Genomic DNA, 21,071 nt, shown 5'->3' with positions numbered 1-21,071 from the left:
ATGAATTATAAAATTTCTTTATCATTTCTGTAAAGAAATACTGTATTATTCTTCTATAAGCTTATGTTAGGAGATAGTCTATAAAATTTCGACCTTTAGCACAATATGGAACATGTAAAATACGCAAGAAGAATTCTTATAAAGTGTGAAAAGTTTTTAATATATAAACATGATAAAGTAAAAGGTCGGTTTTTAACCAGAGGCCATTGTTTGTCACTTTTAACCTCTATCTTTCATCGCATTCTTTCAGTTTATAAAAAATAGAAGCGTGAAACATTGTGTAATAAATAGAAAAAAAATAATAAGAATGTAACTTGTTAAAATTTACAGCTGTATTCCTTCTTTGAAAGGAGAACGAATTTATAAATAGGACATTTTCCTTCTTAAATATGAGAAAGTGGAACATTTTGTGGACATAATTACATTTAATATTAAAAATAAAGAGAGCTATTGTATTGTTTCTATCGTTTTAAAACAATTGCTAGAAAATGAATTTATTGTTGTAATTATCACATGATAATGTAAACTTGTACTGTGTAAAATATGACAATACAAGATTATTCAGTTCAAGTTCTTGAACTGAATATACTTAATCTAATGTCCTATCCTGTTAACAATGACTCTTTTAAAAAAACTTTAGAGATTTGATATTTATGGTTGATTAATTTGCATTAATAATATCGACGAGTATTCAAAATACAACAAGAATGGAACAAAAAAAAAAAATTAAAAATGGTGTCAACCATTAGCGAGGAAATTGACGACTTGTAGTATGTGCTTCCATCTATCGTTTAAAGTTGTAACTATTTTTACTATATTTAAAAAAAAATTATAACCATTTAATTACCAAATTTAATATATACAGATGTATTTTTGGAATATTTTGTGCGACAATTTGACAATAGAATTTTTAAATTTGAATAATAAAATCGTAAACAAAGTATTTTTAATTCCATTTAACAGTATAAAATAGACTAAACAAACTTTTGTCTGAAGGACGACAACTTTATACATTATACTTTAACAATATAGTAGTATTAATAGTAGAATAAAATTACAGTAGTTTAAAAACGCAAATACCGCGTATTCACCTACATAAATATTTTTAAAATGTATTAATTTTTAGATTTATAAAAATTAAAAGTAGAAAAATAAATCCAATATAACGTTTATTGCGTGCTGTAGGGGAAGGCAGTCGGTGCAGTCACGCTGATAGGCACCTCCTTGGTGCTATATAATGTCACCGTTGTAGGATACAGACTGGTACTTGTAATTGTTCTGTACTTGGTACTGATCGCGTTATAGATCAAGGTATAAACTCGGGTACTGTAACTAGTTGCTGTCGTGACTGTTGTGTAGGACGAAGTGATAGTACTGAATTGTGGTGGAAGAGGCATTTGAGTAGCGATCAATTGTTGTAGGTGTTGTTGCTGTTGTTGGAAGGCTAAGGTATTTAAATACGGTTCCAAGCTGGTCGTAGTCGAAGTAATGGTTCTCACAGTAGTAGAGACGGGTTCTGTTATCTTTTTAACTCTAGAAGTACCACCGAGGAAATAACGTACAGTTTTAGTGCTGTAGATAGTATCAGTAGTGACGTAAGATGATGTCTTGGTGATGGTAGAATACAACGTAACTTGTCGATTCAATTGCTGTAATCCCAAATACACAGCTGCTAACGGATTTTGAGATAAAGCCGCTCCTAAACTTAACAAGGGATTATTTGCATATTTGATAGGTAAAGATGTAGAAGAGCTAACTATAGGAGTGTAACTTGATTCTAATTTTGTTAAATACGGCGTCTCCATTGGTGGTGAAGTGATAGCTAATGTCGGTGTTATTTCTACAGGTTCTGTAGGAATTATGCTACTATCGTTACTAGGCAAGTCTAACAATTCATCATCTTCTAAGAATGTAACATTTCCAGGTGGGAGAGTTTTAAATGCTGTGACGATTTTCAGAATATGAAAGCTTTCTGTAATTGTATGCATAACTGTCTTCAATCCATCGAAAACAGGTACTAAAGAAGTCTTGAAAGTGTTTTCTGTAGTTGAATATGTTCGTGAAAGAACTAAAGATGGAGTTTCCAAAGGAATATAGCTATCTGTACTCGGATTCAGTAAAAATTCGGTACTATTTTGTAGAATATCAGTTGAGTGCAAAACGCGTGGCACAGTAGTAGTAATGGTAAGAGTTCTTACAGATTTCCTTCTACCCACGTGTAAAGTAACTTCTCGGGTTAAAGTAGTTAATTTATATTCCACTCGAGCCGGATCGACAGGTGGTAGAGGACTAGTTACTTCTTCTCTATTTGGCTCTGTTACTTCGTCATCTTCAGGAATGTCAGATTCGGTAGTAGTAGTTTCATCAGAATCTTGGCGAAGACTCAATCTAACTTTAAAGCGATTTAGACGTACCTAAAAACAAAATTATATATATATGAATTAGTGTTAGATTAAATAAAAATTTCTTAGAAAAATCGACAATAAATACCGTTTGAGTTTCTCTAGAAGGATGAATGTATCTGTATCTCGATGTTGTTCTTCTGACTTGTGGTGAACTCTGAACTCTATTATCTTCATCAGTAACTGTGATGGAACTCTTGATTGGTTTTTCATTAGTTTTTATTAAATCTAACGATTGGGTTTGAGAGGTATATTGAATTGTTTGATCGGGAATTTCAAACGATGACTGGATGTTTGTACTTGAAAAAGTAGTAGTTGTTGATTTACTAGTTGTGGTCGTTGTTTTATGCGTACTTTCAATTATTTGCTGAGTAGTAGACGATGTGGATTTCTGTGTAGTTGGCAATGTTTTCTGCGTATCCTCAACTTTTTGTTGTATAACAGAAGAGGTAGATTTGATTACACTTTGAATAACCGAAGACGGTTTTATTATGTCTGATGTACTTTGCAGGATCTGTGCATATTTTCCATCTATGTATGTTCCAATAACTTTGGTTTCGTAGATAGTAGTGGTATCTTTATCGATTCTGGATGCTCTTAGAACAGTAACTAAACCGGTTGGATATTGAGGTTGAGATGTCTCAATTCTGTTACTGGGATGCTGGGTCTCATCAGAAATGACATTAACTGGAGAAGGTACGACGACATTATCGGAAATGTGACTAAAAGAATTTTTACCAGAACGAGCATCACTTTCCAAATCCGAACCAAGTTTGTATAACCCGACAGAATTTTTTTCTGGAGATTGAGTGTAAGCCAACTCTTGTAATTCTAAAGCAATTTGTGAATCAACGGTATTGCTTTGAGTTGCCTTTTTTGATGTGGTGGTTGTAGTAGTTGTGGCAATAGTCGGTTTTGCCGTGGCAGTAGATTCAGCCGAAGTAAATACTATAACAGTATTGTCCACCGTAGTTCGAAAGTTTAGAAAACCACGCACAGTTACAGTAGGAAGAATAGCACTGTCACTTTTCACCGATTCAGCATCTGCAAAATATACATATATTTCTATCAAAAGTAACCAACCATATCTGTACATAAGATATTTAAATCGGAAAGAAAACATAAGAACGACCTAAATTTCTATTTTTTTCAGAAACGAGGTCACTTCCTACGAAGGCATCCAACCTTTCACCTGAAGCGTGATATTTAGTACGTTCATCTCGGTAATTTATTATAGAACAAACCTGATTAGAATACGTATTGAACAATACAAATACTTAAAAAATCGAATTCGGATTAAATATCATTCAAATTTAGACAGTCATGTGCAATAAAAAAGGGCACATGTCAAGAGCGTTACACTTCATCAACTTTCACGAGAAGAATCGTGATAACAGATTAAATAAAAATATTTATCATCTGAGTATAGAGCAGAATATTAATACTGTAAAATTCAGGTTGCTTGATCTCACGTTAGAAAGTAACAAGCGAAGACAATTGAATTTTATTTTTGAATTATTCATAGTTAGGATGAAACCATTCATTGATACTTGAAAAAATAATCTGTGCAACTCATCTTTAAACAATTGTGATTATTTATAGTCCACTCTAATTATTACTAGTGCTAATAACATGTTATTTTAAGCTTAATATCTGATAATGTCGACAGATGGCATCAAGTTGTTCACATTAAAAATACTGACGTTTAATTTGGAGGTACTAACTTCATTAAACTATCAAAAAATAGTTTAAAAAATACGTTCCTTATCAGGCATCAATATATTACAGAATTAAAAAATAACCCATTTACAAACAGGAAGAAAAAGTGTGTTAATATACGAGGAAATAACTTAATGAAGAATTGTTTTTTTCTCTTCCATTTGAACTTAATAAACACGGTAAAGCTCTAAATGTCTTTCAAAGATTTCTTTGTCGATTATCGAAATTAAAATATATATATATAATTAAAACGAAATTTAATAAATCGGATCGAAGGAATCTCTGAGATCATCTATTATTATATTATCATTGACGACATTAAATATCAAGTTAGTAGTAAAGAATTCAACAAAAAAATTCTTAAACGAGGCCAAGGTTACGAAGTTGACAAAATACGCAGTCTCTTCTAGTATATCCTATCGTTTGAATATTTAATTCTCAAGTGTTAAATCAATTATCGATGTAAACATGATCGCAGGATAATACAATCTAAGTTTAAGAATAATTGTGTCAAGATCAAGAATGTTTCAGTTAGATTTACCAAGGTTTTTCAGAAAACTGGTAAAGTTAAAGTTTCATTAACAATTCTCTACAATTTTCTCTACTAATTTCTCTTAACATTTATAAAACAATTCAAATATCAATATTTCTTATTTCGGTTCTTAAGAACTGTCCTGATTTATTAAAATAAAATCTTAAACATGAATTCAATTAACTCGTGAGAGCCACTTTTACAAAGATAGAAACCTCGATGAGAAACGGGAATCTAAGAATGCTTCTATTATAGTTTATTATTATTATAATATTCAAAAGACTTTAATTTATTCTAATTCTTTCCTTATAGTCAAGTGGTCTACCTCAATAATTTAAGCACATAAGTAATAGTGTTATGAAAAGTAGAATAAATTAACATTTCATCCTATATTAATAGAATGAATTTATAGAATTAACAGAATGTAAAATTTATGAAATCAAACATGATAAATTATAATGGAATGTTTAGATTTTATTTGCAAAAATTGCATTAAACAAGATTAATGTAAGTATTAAAATGTTCCATCATAAAAATTATTCTTGAAGCACATAAAAGAATTCAACAGTAGCAAAATATAAAATGATTTTATGGCTTTTTCTAATTTAACTAATACACAGTCAGTACCAACGAGTGAAGAGTAGTCATTGTCGAAGGGTCATGGGGGGAAACGAAACCAGTATGAATATCTTAGTTCGGAAGTGTTTGGTACGAGGTCGATCTACAGTTATCATTAATCTTTTATCAAATTTAATATCATAGGAACAAGTCTTCGATTCTCAGGGGAAACTAACGTCAGACCTTGATAAACAATAGGGGTTTTGTAGGCAAATTTCCAAATTTGTTGTGTGAAAATGTCTAATTAATCTAGTTAAATATACTGGAATAAATTCGATTTAAATTGCTGCATAAATTAATGTGTAGAAATATACATAGTTAACAACAAGAGCTATTTCTAAATAGTAGTAATATTCAAAATGGCCAAACTTGTTAAGCTGTTAAAAAGTTTTTTATGCTCTTGTAAACTATAAAATTTAATAATAAAAACAATTAAAAATTATACTTAAGAGCTATTAATTTCAGTGCGTTACAGAATAAGCATTAAAATTCTAAAAAAGGTTTTAAAAAACCAGTTACTACTTAAATAGTTTTTATGATTAAAATATCCTGTTCTGTCAATAATATATTGTTTATATATAAACTGGATTTATATACGAAAAATTGATGCATTTATGGGAGAACCTTTGAAAATCTTTCCAATGTGCAAAGTAGAACAAGGACAGAAAATGGAAATTTGGATTACTTCCAAAGTGAATTTCAACTTGCACAAATTATTCACATCACGGTTTACAATAATTAAAAATATATATATATAAAAAATAGCCCAATTCGATCAACAGGTTAATAAGTTGTATAGATAGAAATCATTCTTAAGGAAAATTTATAAAGTAATACCACCCTTCGTAAGAAAGGAAAGTATTGAAAAAACTAAACTTTAGTATAGAATATCGGTAAATATTAAACTGACTTTGAGGTGAATATAACCATGCACAAATTAAAGTTTTGTTTTTACCTCTTGAAGGACGTTGTGACCACAAGGATATCCTTGCAAGGATAAAAATCATATCTGCACACGTACGGGTGGAGCCAAGAGTATATTATACTATCGGAATAGGGTCAGTGATCTTTAATTTCATTCATATCCTATATTTCTTTCTGTGATAACGAGTGAAATATAGGATTAAAGTAGTAAATAAAATAAATGGCTCAAGAAAATTAATCCTCTTTGTAAAATAAAATAAAAATCTCGAAAAATTTTTTTTCTAGCTTTAAAAATTCAATTCGAGTAAATTTCTATTTACATTTAAATATTTATAGATTATCGACCTCGCCTAAATCTTTGATTAGTTTTTCCTTTTCTGCAATAGCATAGATATCTTTAGTAAAAGTGCATAATGTCGATGACCAGTTGTAATTAAAAGAAAAAATTCCCGTTTTAGAATTCAGAAAAGCGATTATAACCTGTAGTTTCCTAAAAATAAATGCTGTAGTTTTGCTATATTAAAATCTTTAAAGCATTTTTTAAGTTCTAAAATTTCTAAAGGCGTTCCGTTTCAAAATATGCACTGAAAATTCATATTTTGACTTTTTTCCTTTCACGGTCTTCACATGCCATCCTTTTAATATAAACTAGCGAAACTTGTTTTAATGAACAAACTACAGGTGGAAGCTACATAAAATTATATTTAGGGCAAGTGTCTGAACTCTTCCTTCTCATACGACCTTTCTTTACGTGAATGCTGTAAACAATCAGAATATGCTAATAAATTTCCCACCATATATTTAAACTATACAATTTCGTTAAATTAAATTAATTTAAATAAATATATATATTCAATTATTAAATTTATGTTAACTCCATTGTAAACTTACTACAAATTACATAGCGAGTAACAGTTTTTACGCTCGAGTGATTCAGTAAATAATTCAAATATACTCTTTATTGTAAGAGGGTATATATAATCCTCATAACTATGATTAAATGTATATATTGATATAAAAAAATATGAAATTTAGTAAATATATTACTTACATATTAGAAGCTGAATAATAAGCAATACCGTAATCCTCCGAAATCCACCCATTTCTAACTAATGTCAATAATCCACGATTGAAACCACATTTCCACTTACGATCCAAACATCGTGTCGACTTCGTACGTTCGACTAACTGGATCTGATAGTTTGGTCGTCTACCTGTTACGCTGGCCTCGGAATCATCAAGTCAGCTTGGAAACTAGGTCGGTAGACTTCCATTATCCACCTTTACATCTTGACTATTGCCAACTTCCTGCCTACAATGGATCTTAAAAAAATGTATTTTAGAATCATAACAGGTTAAGTTCAGCAATTATTCATTTAAATACTTGAAATATTATATACACTATATAAGAAATAAATACTATTATGTGAAATATTTAAATTACATTTTCTTCGGAATTTTTATGAATATTTTTTCAAATATAGATTCTTCTCTACTTGTTCTTTAAATAATACATTTTAGTTTCTCGTGAATTAACAATGAAGATATATTTTATTTAGCCTGAAATATATAAAACGTTTTAAAATATATTATTTATAGATGTCTATAAATGGACTTTTATGTAGGATTTTTCTAATTTAATCACATTCAAACGAAAGATTTTTAGAATATACACTCATAGAAAATGTATATCATCAATGAGAAGTACAGTAGAGTGAACATGTGATTCATAATTTAAATGAATAGTTTCAGATAATAAAGTCAGAGAATGTCTTGGAGTAGAAAATGCATATTAGAATTTTTTAATTTTATTAGATTTATTTATGGATTTAAATGGCATATAAGTGTTTCTTTTTTAAATGGAGATCCGGTAGAATTGCAAAGAACTCACTACTCAAAATTATTTTAGATAATGATGGAGAAGATAATGTGTTTCCAACTGAATTATTCTTTACTCAAGATTCATCTATATTCATAGCATTATTGTTTTTTTTTTCTTATGAGGTCTAGCAGAATAAATAGATGATGATTCACTATTGAATATTGAAATCTTACACGAAGATAGAGCAAAAAATATATTTTTAAAATACATAAATTATTTCTACACAAACTTTTTTACTTAGATGATTTATTTATACGTAATTCGGATGATTCGTTTTCATTAGCGAGTGATATTAAGAGGATTCACTTTCCAACATCGAATTATTAAAAGATGAAAAAGAAAATGTTTTGAAATTTTTTAAACATGAAGTAGGAAATGGAAATTCATTTATTGATTTAGAAGAGCTGGAAAGAGGCTCTAAATCTATTACTTCTAGCTGCTCCATTGAGTCGGATGGAAATAATATTCTTGATGAAGATTTAAAAAAAAAAAAAAAGAAGAAGCTCTTCGAAGCTGTAACATAAATCAAAGTCGAAAAAATATATATTGGACAGTCTATTATATTAATAATTTAAATAAACTTACTTAGAAAACATGCGTGTAAAACAGACATCTCGAAAATAAATTGTGAATAATATTTAAATATAAAGTAACCTAAAAACACCCGAAAAAATTTGTAAAAAAATCAGATAAAGTTTTAAAATATTTAGAATTATGTAAAATATTTATTTATATATAACCTACCTTTATAAAAAAAAATGATAGCATCATTAAAGGTATAAGCCAATATATTTAATAAATTTTATGAATAAAATTTATTAAATTTAAAATTTCATTTATGGAAAATTTTTAATAATAGTAAATAAAAAATATACCAAACAATATGATTTTTTTCAATAGCTGAAATAAAAATACTCATTAGAATATTTTAAATGTGATTATATTGTATTTTATTAAAGCGAAATGTTTTCATTTACCTGCATATGAAATGCAATTATAATTATAAGTTGACAAATCTCCATTTAACAATAGGAAAAAAAAGCGACTAAAAAGTTAAACAAAAAGATTTTTTTTTAAATAAGAACAAATTAATTAATCATAAATTAATTAGGAACGAACATTACTCACAAGAAATAACAAGCGAGGGATTTCGAAAAATATTGCCCAAAATGAAAACAACGTTAATTTTACTTGACTGTAATTAATAAGATAATCAAGACAATTCTTAAATTGTAAATACTCACTTCAATAACAACTCGAGATTTTCTTAATAATTTAATTATTATAAATGACGAGGATGAGAGCGAATTTGATGTATAATACTTAAATTTTCGTGTATTTTTATTATCTGAAAACAAAATAGTATAAAGAAACTCACAAACACTAAAATATCTCCTAAAATTCTAATAGTTTTCAACTTCGTCTTGTAAAATTTATCCACTTGAATACAAACTCCTTGATTTTTTCCGATCTCTGAATAAAAAAATTTATCAAATAACTTAAAAAAATTAATGAAAAACACACATTAATAATGTAATTAATATTGATATTATATCTATTTAAAATAATTTTTAATATTGAAGTAAATACTAAATCTATTTAAAAATTAATAGAAAAAAAATATATAAAAAAAACAGATTTAGTATTTTATATTAAAAATTAATAAAATATAATGAATTTTTATACTTTTATTTACGTAATTATTAAAAGACCAAAGGCAAAAATCTAAAAAAGTTTTCATCATTTTAATAAATGATATAAACTTTTGTACATGCAATGGTAAACGAGTGAATTTGCATTATAATAATGTATATATTTCTGCGAAAAAGTAGTTATATTTCCACGAAATTTGAAATTAATCAAAAGTTTATATCAGTCGTAGATTGGATAGATATTAACTATTTTATATAGTTTATACTCGATGATATTTTCATTTTATCTAGATTCCAGTTTGATTGAATTTTTATTAACATCTTCAGGAATGTCAGATTCGGTAGTAGTAGTTTCATCAGAATCTTGGCGAAGACTCAATCTAACTTTAAAGCGATTTAGACGTACCTAAAAACAAAATTATATATATATGAATTAGTGTTAGATTAAATAAAAATTTCTTAGAAAAATCGACAATAAATACCGTTTGAGTTTCTCTAGAAGGATGAATGTATCTGTATCTCGATGTTGTTCTTCTGACTTGTGGTGAACTCTGAACTCTATTATCTTCATCAGTAACTGTGATGGAACTCTTGATTGGTTTTTCATTAGTTTTTATTAAATCTAACGATTGGGTTTGAGAGGTATATTGAATTGTTTGATCGGGAATTTCAAACGATGACTGGATGTTTGTACTTGAAAAAGTAGTAGTTGTTGATTTACTAGTTGTGGTCGTTGTTTTATGCGTACTTTCAATTATTTGCTGAGTAGTAGACGATGTGGATTTCTGTGTAGTTGGCAATGTTTTCTGCGTATCCTCAACTTTTTGTTGTATAACAGAAGAGGTAGATTTGATTACACTTTGAATAACCGAAGACGGTTTTATTATGTCTGATGTACTTTGCAGGATCTGTGCATATTTTCCATCTATGTATGTTCCAATAACTTTGGTTTCGTAGATAGTAGTGGTATCTTTATCGATTCTGGATGCTCTTAGAACAGTAACTAAACCGGTTGGATATTGAGGTTGAGATGTCTCAATTCTGTTACTGGGATGCTGGGTCTCATCAGAAATGACATTAACTGGAGAAGGTACGACGACATTATCGGAAATGTGACTAAAAGAATTTTTACCAGAACGAGCATCACTTTCCAAATCCGAACCAAGTTTGTATAACCCGACAGAATTTTTTTCTGGAGATTGAGTGTAAGCCAACTCTTGTAATTCTAAAGCAATTTGTGAATCAACGGTATTGCTTTGAGTTGCCTTTTTTGATGTGGTGGTTGTAGTAGTTATGGCAATAGTCGGTTTTGCCGTGGCAGTAGATTCAGCCGAAGTAAATACTATAACAGTATTGTCCACCGTAGTTCGAAAGTTTAGAAAACCACGCACAGTTACAGTAGGAAGAATAGCACTGTCACTTTTCACCGATTCAGCATCTGCAAAATATACATATATTTCTATCAAAAGTAACCAACCATATCTGTACATAAGATATTTAAATCGGAAAGAAAACATAAGAACGACCTAAATTTCTATTTTTTTCAGAAACGAGGTCACTTCCTACGAAGGCATCCAACCTTTCACCTGAAGCGTGATATTTAGTACGTTCATCTCGGTAATTTATTATAGAACAAACCTGATTAGAATACGTATTGAACAATACAAATACTTAAAAAATCGAATTCGGATTAAATATCATTCAAATTTAGACAGTCATGTGCAATAAAAAAGGGCACATGTCAAGAGCGTTACACTTCATCAACTTTCACGAGAAGAATCGTGATAACAGATTAAATAAAAATATTTATCATCTGAGTATAGAGCAGAATATTAATACTGTAAAATTCAGGTTGCTTGATCTCACGTTAGAAAGTAACAAGCGAAGACAATTGAATTTTATTTTTGAATTATTCATAGTTAGGATGAAACCATTCATTGATACTTGAAAAAATAATCTGTGCAACTCATCTTTAAACAATTGTGATTATTTATAGTCCACTCTAATTATTACTAGTGCTAATAACATGTTATTTTAAGCTTAATATCTGATAATGTCGACAGATGGCATCAAGTTGTTCACATTAAAAATACTGACGTTTAATTTGGAGGTACTAACTTCATTAAACTATCAAAAAATAGTTTAAAAAATACGTTCCTTATCAGGCATCAATATATTACAGAATTAAAAAATAACCCATTTACAAACAGGAAGAAAAAGTGTGTTAATATACGAGGAAATAACTTAATGAAGAATTGTTTTTTTCTCTTCCATTTGAACTTAATAAACACGGTAAAGCTCTAAATGTCTTTCAAAGATTTCTTTGTCGATTATCGAAATTAAAATATATATATATAATTAAAACGAAATTTAATAAATCGGATCGAAGGAATCTCTGAGATCATCTATTATTATATTATCATTGACGACATTAAATATCAAGTTAGTAGTAAAGAATTCAACAAAAAAATTCTTAAACGAGGCCAAGGTTACGAAGTTGACAAAATACGCAGTCTCTTCTAGTATATCCTATCGTTTGAATATTTAATTCTCAAGTGTTAAATCAATTATCGATGTAAACATGATCGCAGGATAATACAATCTAAGTTTAAGAATAATTGTGTCAAGATCAAGAATGTTTCAGTTAGATTTACCAAGGTTTTTCAGAAAACTGGTAAAGTTAAAGTTTCATTAACAATTCTCTACAATTTTCTCTACTAATTTCTCTTAACATTTATAAAACAATTCAAATATCAATATTTCTTATTTCGGTTCTTAAGAACTGTCCTGATTTATTAAAATAAAATCTTAAACATGAATTCAATTAACTCGTGAGAGCCACTTTTACAAAGATAGAAACCTCGATGAGAAACGGGAATCTAAGAATGCTTCTATTATAGTTTATTATTATTATAATATTCAAAAGACTTTAATTTATTCTAATTCTTTCCTTATAGTCAAGTGGTCTACCTCAATAATTTAAGCACATAAGTAATAGTGTTATGAAAAGTAGAATAAATTAACATTTCATCCTATATTAATAGAATGAATTTATAGAATTAACAGAATGTAAAATTTATGAAATCAAACATGATAAATTATAATGGAATGTTTAGATTTTATTTGCAAAAATTGCATTAAACAAGATTAATGTAAGTATTAAAATGTTCCATCATAAAAATTATTCTTGAAGCACATAAAAGAATTCAACAGTAGCAAAATATAAAATGATTTTATGGCTTTTTCTAATTTAACTAATACACAGTCAGTACCAACGAGTGAAGAGTAGTCATTGTCGAAGGGTCATGGGGGGAAACGAAACCAGTATGAATATCTTAGTTCGGAAGTGTTTGGTACGAGGTCGATCTACAGTTATCATTAATCTTTTATCAAATTTAATATCATAGGAACAAGTCTTCGATTCTCAGGGGAAACTAACGTCAGACCTTGATAAACAATAGGGGTTTTGTAGGCAAATTTCCAAATTTGTTGTGTGAAAATGTCTAATTAATCTAGTTAAATATACTAGAATAAATTCGATTTAAATTGCTGCATAAATTAATGTGTAGAAATATACATAGTTAACAACAAGAGCTATTTCTAAATAGTAGTAATATTCAAAATGGCCAAACTTGTTAAGCTGTTAAAAAGTTTTTTATGCTCTTGTAAACTATAAAATTTAATAATAAAAACAATTAAAAATTATACTTAAGAGCTATTAATTTCAGTGCGTTACAGAATAAGCATTAAAATTCTAAAAAAGGTTTTAAAAAACCAGTTACTACTTAAATAGTTTTTATGATTAAAATATCCTGTTCTGTCAATAATATATTGTTTATATATAAACTGGATTTATATACGAAAAATTGATGCATTTATGGGAGAACCTTTGAAAATCTTTCCAATGTGCAAAGTAGAACAAGGACAGAAAATGGAAATTTGGATTACTTCCAAAGTGAATTTCAACTTGCACAAATTATTCACATCACGGTTTACANGACAGATCTAAAAAAAAGTAAAATATAATAATATATTATTATTAATTTATTTTACTTTAATTTTTTACCAATTTTATTCAAATAATGACACAATACAATAAAAATCATTCATTTAAATATGTATTTTCAATAATTATGTATAAAATTCAATTTAAAATAGTAATTCCGAATGAACGTATTTACAGTTACCAGAATTCATTCAGTTTAAGCATTTCTAATATCAAAGTAATCAACTGAAGTCGAATTTCATACTCGAGTAATCTCATTTCCTGTAGTTCTATTAATTTTGGTGAATTTTGAAATATAAGCTGAAAACTAAGAATAAAGGAAATAAGAAATCATTTACTATTCAAAATACACTTTCCAGAAAGAAAATAAAATACAAAAAATGAAAATTTAAATCGCAAATTATAATAAGAAAAAAAAATCCCACGGGAAATTTTTTCAAATCACGTCAAAAGAATAAGGTTAGTAATTTGAATTTATTAACGCTTCACCTATTTAAACAATAATCAAGAAAACCAAATAAATACTGATCTTACAAGTTGAATTTCCTCTTCGTATCCACAAATTAATTTTAAACTAGGAAATGTCATCATTGTTTTATTAAAAATTTGAAGATTTTGATTATTCATTTGTCAAACCATTTTTATATAACCGACAGCATAAAAGAAAAGGGTTATTATAACTCCTATTTGCAAGGAGGGGGCTTCAGGATCAACCAAGAAAATCATTTGAAACAGAAGTAATAATTTTAATAAATAATAAATAATGTTAATAAATAAAGTAATACATTTTGATTTCTTATTTATATAGTCTTTATATCATAACTAAGATTTGTCAATCATTAGATAATTTATATAATAATTAATTTCATCGTTACAATAATCTTTTAAATTCATACTAACTCAAATAACGAATAATATTTGTTATAAAATTATATTATTCTCTAATTCAGACGACTGTTACAAGAACAATAAGTGTAACAATGAATAACTGTTTCGAATAAATTACTATTTAATTAAACTAACATTAATTTATATTGGAGATTAGACTATTTTCATTTAATATAAGCGTAATATTAAAATAAACATAATATTTTAATTAGTCATAAAATTAAGTTTATTTAAAAACTTTAATTGTTAATAATTAAATATAGTTTGATATAATCCTGCAAACGAGTTAAAAATGGCTTTTTTTTAATTTAAAATTTTTAAAAATATGCAATAATTATTACATATATTATCTATCAGATTCCAGATTTAATACCAGTGAACCGTAATTTAAATAAAATTCGAAGTTATTCAACTAAATATATTGCTTTTTAATTAAAATATATAAAACTAAAAAATATTACCATCCAAAATTTCTTCTTATAAAATCAAATTTAAATTTAAAAGGATTTTATATTTATTTAGTAACTTTAAAGCGACTTTTATTTTTATCTTTATCATCAAGCACTTTACAATACAATGTCAGTTTAAATTGCAAATTGAAAATAGCATTTGATAAAATCCTAGATATTGATATAATGGTGCTGAAATTTCTCTTTTTATGTGTAGAGATGGCTTAAGTTTATTCGAATTTTCGAAACCTTTCCTATATATGTCTCAGTATGATTTACCTCATCACTTTTATCAATTGTATAAGTATAACTATTCACTTCAGTCAACTATTGACTTGTCTAATCCGTTAAAGTTTACAATCTTCAATTTTCTCAGTGTAAAAATGTGTATTGGCTTTCTGCGAATGACACATTATAAAATAGATAATAAGCTCTTTGTAGAAGCTTTTCACATCGCAGGAGCGAAAGATTATCAGAATATATTATCGTCAAAATAATTTCTATGAATACATTCATAATAATTATTTTGCTACATTATTTTTTTCTTTCTACCAATAATAAATTTATGATCTATTAGAAATTTACTATTGAAGATGGTTCAGAATTGTTCAAATATTAGCTTTGACAGTAATTTATTTTTTCATTTAAAGTACTAATAATACTACATTGTACTAATAATAAATAAAATTCAACAATTCTGAGTGTTAAGATGAAAGTTTGTTCCATTGTAAATATATGGAGTCGAAAAATTTTAGTGAACCAAATTCATAGTTGGCACTGATTAAATTATAAAAAAATTTCTAAATGAAATATATCTATTTGTAAAGGAAGTACGTACGTATTTAACCTATCAGTCATATAAAGAATGGCAAGAGGAACAATTTTTTTTTTTTTTTTTTNAACAATAATCAAGAAAACCAAATAAATACTGATCTTACAAGTTGAATTTCCTCTTCGTATCCACAAATTAATTTTAAACTAGGAAATGTCATCATTGTTTTATTAAAAATTTGAAGATTTTGATTATTCATTTGTCAAACCATTTTTATATAACCGACAGCATAAAAGAAAAGGGTTATTATAACTCCTATTTGCAAGGAGGGGGCTTCAGGATCAACCAAGAAAATCATTTGAAACAGAAGTAATAATTTTAATAAATAATAAATAATGTTAATAAATAAAGTAATACATTTTGATTTCTTATTTATATAGTCTTTATATCATAACTAAGATTTGTCAATCATTAGATAATTTATATAATAATTAATTTCATCGTTACAATAATCTTTTAAATTCATACTAACTCAAATAACGAATAATATTTGTTATAAAATTATATTATTCTCTAATTCAGACGACTGTTACAAGAACAATAAGTGTAACAATGAATAACTGTTTCGAATAAATTACTATTTAATTAAACTAACATTAATTTATATTGGAGATTAGACTATTTTCATTTAATATAAGCGTAATATTAAAATAAACATAATATTTTAATTAGTCATAAAATTAAGTTTATTTAAAAACTTTAATTGTTAATAATTAAATATAGTTTGATATAATCCTGCAAACGAGTTAAAAATGGCTTTTTTTTAATTTAAAATTTTTAAAAATATGCAATAATTATTACATATATTATCTATCAGATTCCAGATTTAATACCAGTGAACCGTAATTTAAATAAAATTCGAAGTTATTCAACTAAATATATTGCTTTTTAATTAAAATATATAAAACTAAAAAATATTACCATCCAAAATTTCTTCTTATAAAATCAAATTTAAATTTAAAAGGATTTTATATTTATTTAGTAACTTTAAAGCGACTTTTATTTTTATCTTTATCATCAAGCACTTTACAATACAATGTCAGTTTAAATTGCAAATTGAAAATAGCATTTGATAAAATCCTAGATATTGATATAATGGTGCTGAAATTTCTCTTTTTATGTGTAGAGATGGCTTAAGTTTATTCGAATTTTCGAAACCTTTCCTATATATGTCTCAGTATGATTTACCTCATCACTTTTATCAATTGTATAAGTATAACTATTCACTTCAGTCAACTATTGACTTGTCTAATCCGTTAAAGTTTACAATCTTCAATTTTCTCAGTGTAAAAATGTGTATTGGCTTTCTGCGAATGACACATTATAAAATAGATAATAAGCTCTTTGTAGAAGCTTTTCACATCGCAGGAGCGAAAGATTATCAGAATATATTATCGTCAAAATAATTTCTATGAATACATTCATAATAATTATTTTGCTACATTATTTTTTTCTTTCTACCAATAATAAATTTATGATCTATTAGAAATTTACTATTGGAGATGGTTCAGAATTGTTCAAATATTAGCTTTGACAGTAATTTATTTTTTCATTTAAAGTACTAATAATACTACATTGTACTAATAATAAATAAAATTCAACAATTCTGAGTGTTAAGATGAAAGTTTGTTCCATTGTAAATATATGGACTCGAAAAATTTTAGTGAACCAAATTCATAGTTGGCACTGATTAAATTATAAAAAAATTTCTAAATGAAATATATCTATTTGTAAAGGAAGTACGTACGTATTTAACCTATCAGTCATATAAAGAATGGCAAGAGGAACAATTTTTTTTTTTTTTTTTTTTAGTATATTTCATTCTCCTTTTACAGGCAAACAAGCAAATTATTTACTCGCTGAAGTATTGCTTTTTGTGTATTTCATATGATGCGTAATCTCACGAACTTCTTTATCTCAGGTTATATTGTGTTTTGTACTTTTATGGTGTCAAGGTTATTTTATTTTTCTACATTCTTTCCAATAAAGATAAAGTGAAATTGAAATAGGAAATCTGATTGCATCAAACTTTAAGAATAAAAATCACTTTAATATTTAAACTTGTCAAAATTTCGGAAAATATTCGTTTATTTCTATACTATTCTGTTTAATATGAATATTTAAAAAAACATTTAATAGAAGAACAGACTTCATTACTATTAAATTCCATCACTTTACAATTTTTTTTTAAATCAGTGTATACATATGTATATAATCTATATGGTAATTATCATTACTACTTTTATAAATCTATTTTTATAAATGCATTAGGAGTATTATAATTGCTACTAAAAATTGCTTACTTTTTCCTTCTAAAGTGTTTCAAGGAAGTATTTTAAAATCTTAAAAAAAAAATAATTATCACTCAAACAATACTTTTTCCTTTCTAACATTTCAATTTAATTTTGATTTTTTTCTCTAACAATGTATAAATCTTATATATTTGAATATTTATTTAATAATTTTCAAAAATAATAAAAACGTTGCATAGCTTATTATTCAACATTAGACCTGTAAAACAACTATACTTACTAGATTATCTAGTTTCGAGGAAGAATGAAGCGATTAATCATTTATACAATCTTTGATAATTAATATTTATCAAAGTAATAAAACTAAACTCGATAATAATTATAAAATCAGTCATACTTAAATGCCAAAAAGAATACATGAATATAACTTTATTAGAAAAAAAGGCGCAAATTTACAACAATAAATTTCACTTTTTAATTAAATAAAAATGACACCATTAAAGAGTAATTACAGAATAAATTTACAATTTTGTACCACTTAAAATCAAGCTTAGTTTCATTAGTTTGATAAATATTAATTATAAAAACTAGAACTTAAAAGGAGAAAAAAAATTAGAGTATTGTATTAATCAACCTTAAATTCTAAAAAATTATACAAATAATATATTCTGATTATTATGTATTAGCATAATCATACATTAGAATGTACTATTATGCTAATATATCCCATTGCATCAATCTTTAGCTAATAAATATTCTAGAAAATTTGATTTATTTTAAAAAAAACAACGTAAAAATTTATGATGTATCTTATAGAATATAAATAAATGGTTTCTTACAATCAAATCACAGATGTCTTCATCAATTGTAGACTGCATCTGAAAATCAAAATATTGACATTTGAAGAAAGCATCTATAATAATATCTATAACATATCGATAATACATAAAAAAAAATACCTTTCTAGTTTCAACGAATAGTACAAGTAATACGATAAAATCAAGAAAAGTAGCAATACTTGAAAATATTAGATGCTATTAATTAAATAATATTAAATTACTCATTTAATGAACAGAATTTGAAATGATAATATTCATAAAATTATTCAAAACGTACGAATTTCAATGACGAGATGCTTTCATAATAAACTCCATAGCAACCCACAAAAGACACTACTATGACAACAATTCCATTGATCATCGATGCAGTTAGGATGCCAAGTAATGATTTGAAACTAAATTGTGTCAATAAAATTGGGATATTTTGTAAATTGTAAACCTGTTCGTCCAATAAATCTTCAATATCTTCAATATCATCTTTCAAAATGATGCTGGATACCAAAACAATTAGACCTAACAACTGTAATGATGATAAATGAATATAAGCTTTCTATTCTGTATTTTTCTTAATGTAAAATTTACTTACAAATAAAACTTGATTTACAAATATTACGGTTATTTTTAAATAAGTTTTAAATCTTTTCATTATTATTAATTTCGTAGTTATTGTTAAGTATCAAGAACGTAAAGAAATGGAAACAAAGCATCTTCCTAGAATCGAATCATCGCTAATAAATATTAAATTCGATATTAATAAATTAAAAATATTAAATTATACTAAATATTTTAAGCATTTAATTCGTTATTAATAAAATGAATAAATTAATAATTTAGCAACGTTTAAAGTTTTAAATAATTTTAAGAATATTTTATTTAAATTTTTTCCGGATTTGTATAAATAAGTTTTACATTATAAGAGAGAACTTTATTAATTATTAAAATTTAAATTTTGTTTCATAATTACACGAACTTCGATTTTCCAATAAATGGATGTCTAATTGAATAATTAAATATTCTGTTTAAATATTCATTTCAAAATACTATAAATAAGTAAATTGCAAATATTTATTTGTTACAGTTTTATTTTTATTAATATTATATTTAAAAAATAGTACAGTATTTGGTTCCTTCAAATGAAATATTGACTGTAATGGCAACACTAACGATATTGAGGGAGAATAGGGCGCCACTGTGCAGGTGAAGGGGTCGAGTTTTTCAGTGTAGAGTGTACAATAAATCACATATTTATATTAGACGTCTGAGTCTATGTTTAATTTGAAGGAACCGAATATTTAAATACAGAAGCAATCTGTTTATAGTATTCTTGTTCATTAATCTCCTTTCCATTGATATATTATAAGAAAGCATTTGTAGTACCTCGTTCGAACAAAAATCCTTTTGGGAGAAATGTAATTTTCCTTTGTGTCGCCGCAGGGGAATGGGAAATTTGATTCGAACCAGATTTTTCTGGCAGTAGCACAATTCTCTCTCACGTCGCCACAGGAAATGTCAGGAGTAATAAGTTTAAAATAAGAAAAAATAACTGAAAATAAACAAAAATAAGAAGTAGCTTGAAAAAAAAACAAATCTATATAAATCATTTAAAGTAGTAAAATAATTTAATGCAAAAGCATGAAATTAAAATAATGATATCTATAAATATAATTTTTAATGGTTCAATATGCTCTACATCTTTACAATTAATCATTGTAAAAGAATGTGGTTGTTTATATCCAAAACTATTTTCGTGATTCTCTTCCATTTTGAAAACATAACGTGAGGAATTGAATTTAATGAATCGCGACATCAAATTATTTAGTAAATCGACTAAACAAAGCACTTTAATATGATATATTGTAACTGAAATATTAGAATAAATAACATAAAAAAAAACAATATTTTAAATATTAAATTTCGTTTAAAACGATCAGGCATCAACATAAATAATGATGTGAAAGTAAGAATTATTAATTATTGGTAAACTTCTATAGAATATAATTAATATTCATGTTTTACTTAAATATTTTTCCACTTTTTTGCTTTATAAAATAAAATATTTATTTATATATAACCTAC

General features: G+C 26.4%; 2 protein-coding genes across 2 annotated transcripts; both read right to left on the bottom strand.

The window, feature by feature from the left end:
• Window positions 1-1,169: 1,169 nt before the first annotated feature.
• LOC111629690 (cell wall protein DAN4-like) lies at window positions 1,170-11,883 on the bottom strand. Its single transcript, XM_023373578.1, has 5 exons — window positions 10,212-11,883; window positions 10,049-10,135; window positions 3,588-3,646; window positions 2,491-3,490; window positions 1,170-2,414 (listed from the first exon to the last, which is right to left on the bottom strand). Exons 1-5 carry the CDS (start codon window positions 11,244-11,246, stop codon window positions 1,170-1,172), a joined length of 3,426 nt encoding a protein of 1,141 aa, XP_023229346.1. The 5' UTR covers window positions 11,247-11,883.
• Window positions 11,884-18,847: 6,964 nt separating this feature from the next.
• LOC111629689 (probable tetraspanin tspC) lies at window positions 18,848-19,708 on the bottom strand. The gene is made up of 5 exons (XM_023373577.1): window positions 19,582-19,708; window positions 19,273-19,515; window positions 19,116-19,190; window positions 18,996-19,034; window positions 18,848-18,901 (listed from the first exon to the last, which is right to left on the bottom strand). The coding sequence occupies exons 1-5, from the start codon at window positions 19,639-19,641 to the stop codon at window positions 18,848-18,850; spliced, it is 471 nt and encodes a 156-aa protein (XP_023229345.1). The 5' UTR covers window positions 19,642-19,708.
• Window positions 19,709-21,071: the final 1,363 nt, after the last annotated feature.

This window comes from Centruroides sculpturatus, unplaced genomic scaffold (genome assembly GCF_000671375.1).
Source record: "Centruroides sculpturatus isolate CEXI.00-Female unplaced genomic scaffold, Cexi_2.0 scaffold460, whole genome shotgun sequence".
In the NCBI taxonomy this organism is placed as follows: Eukaryota; Metazoa; Arthropoda; class Arachnida; order Scorpiones; family Buthidae; genus Centruroides; species Centruroides sculpturatus.
This window is presented reverse-complemented; position numbering and strand designations above follow the sequence as displayed.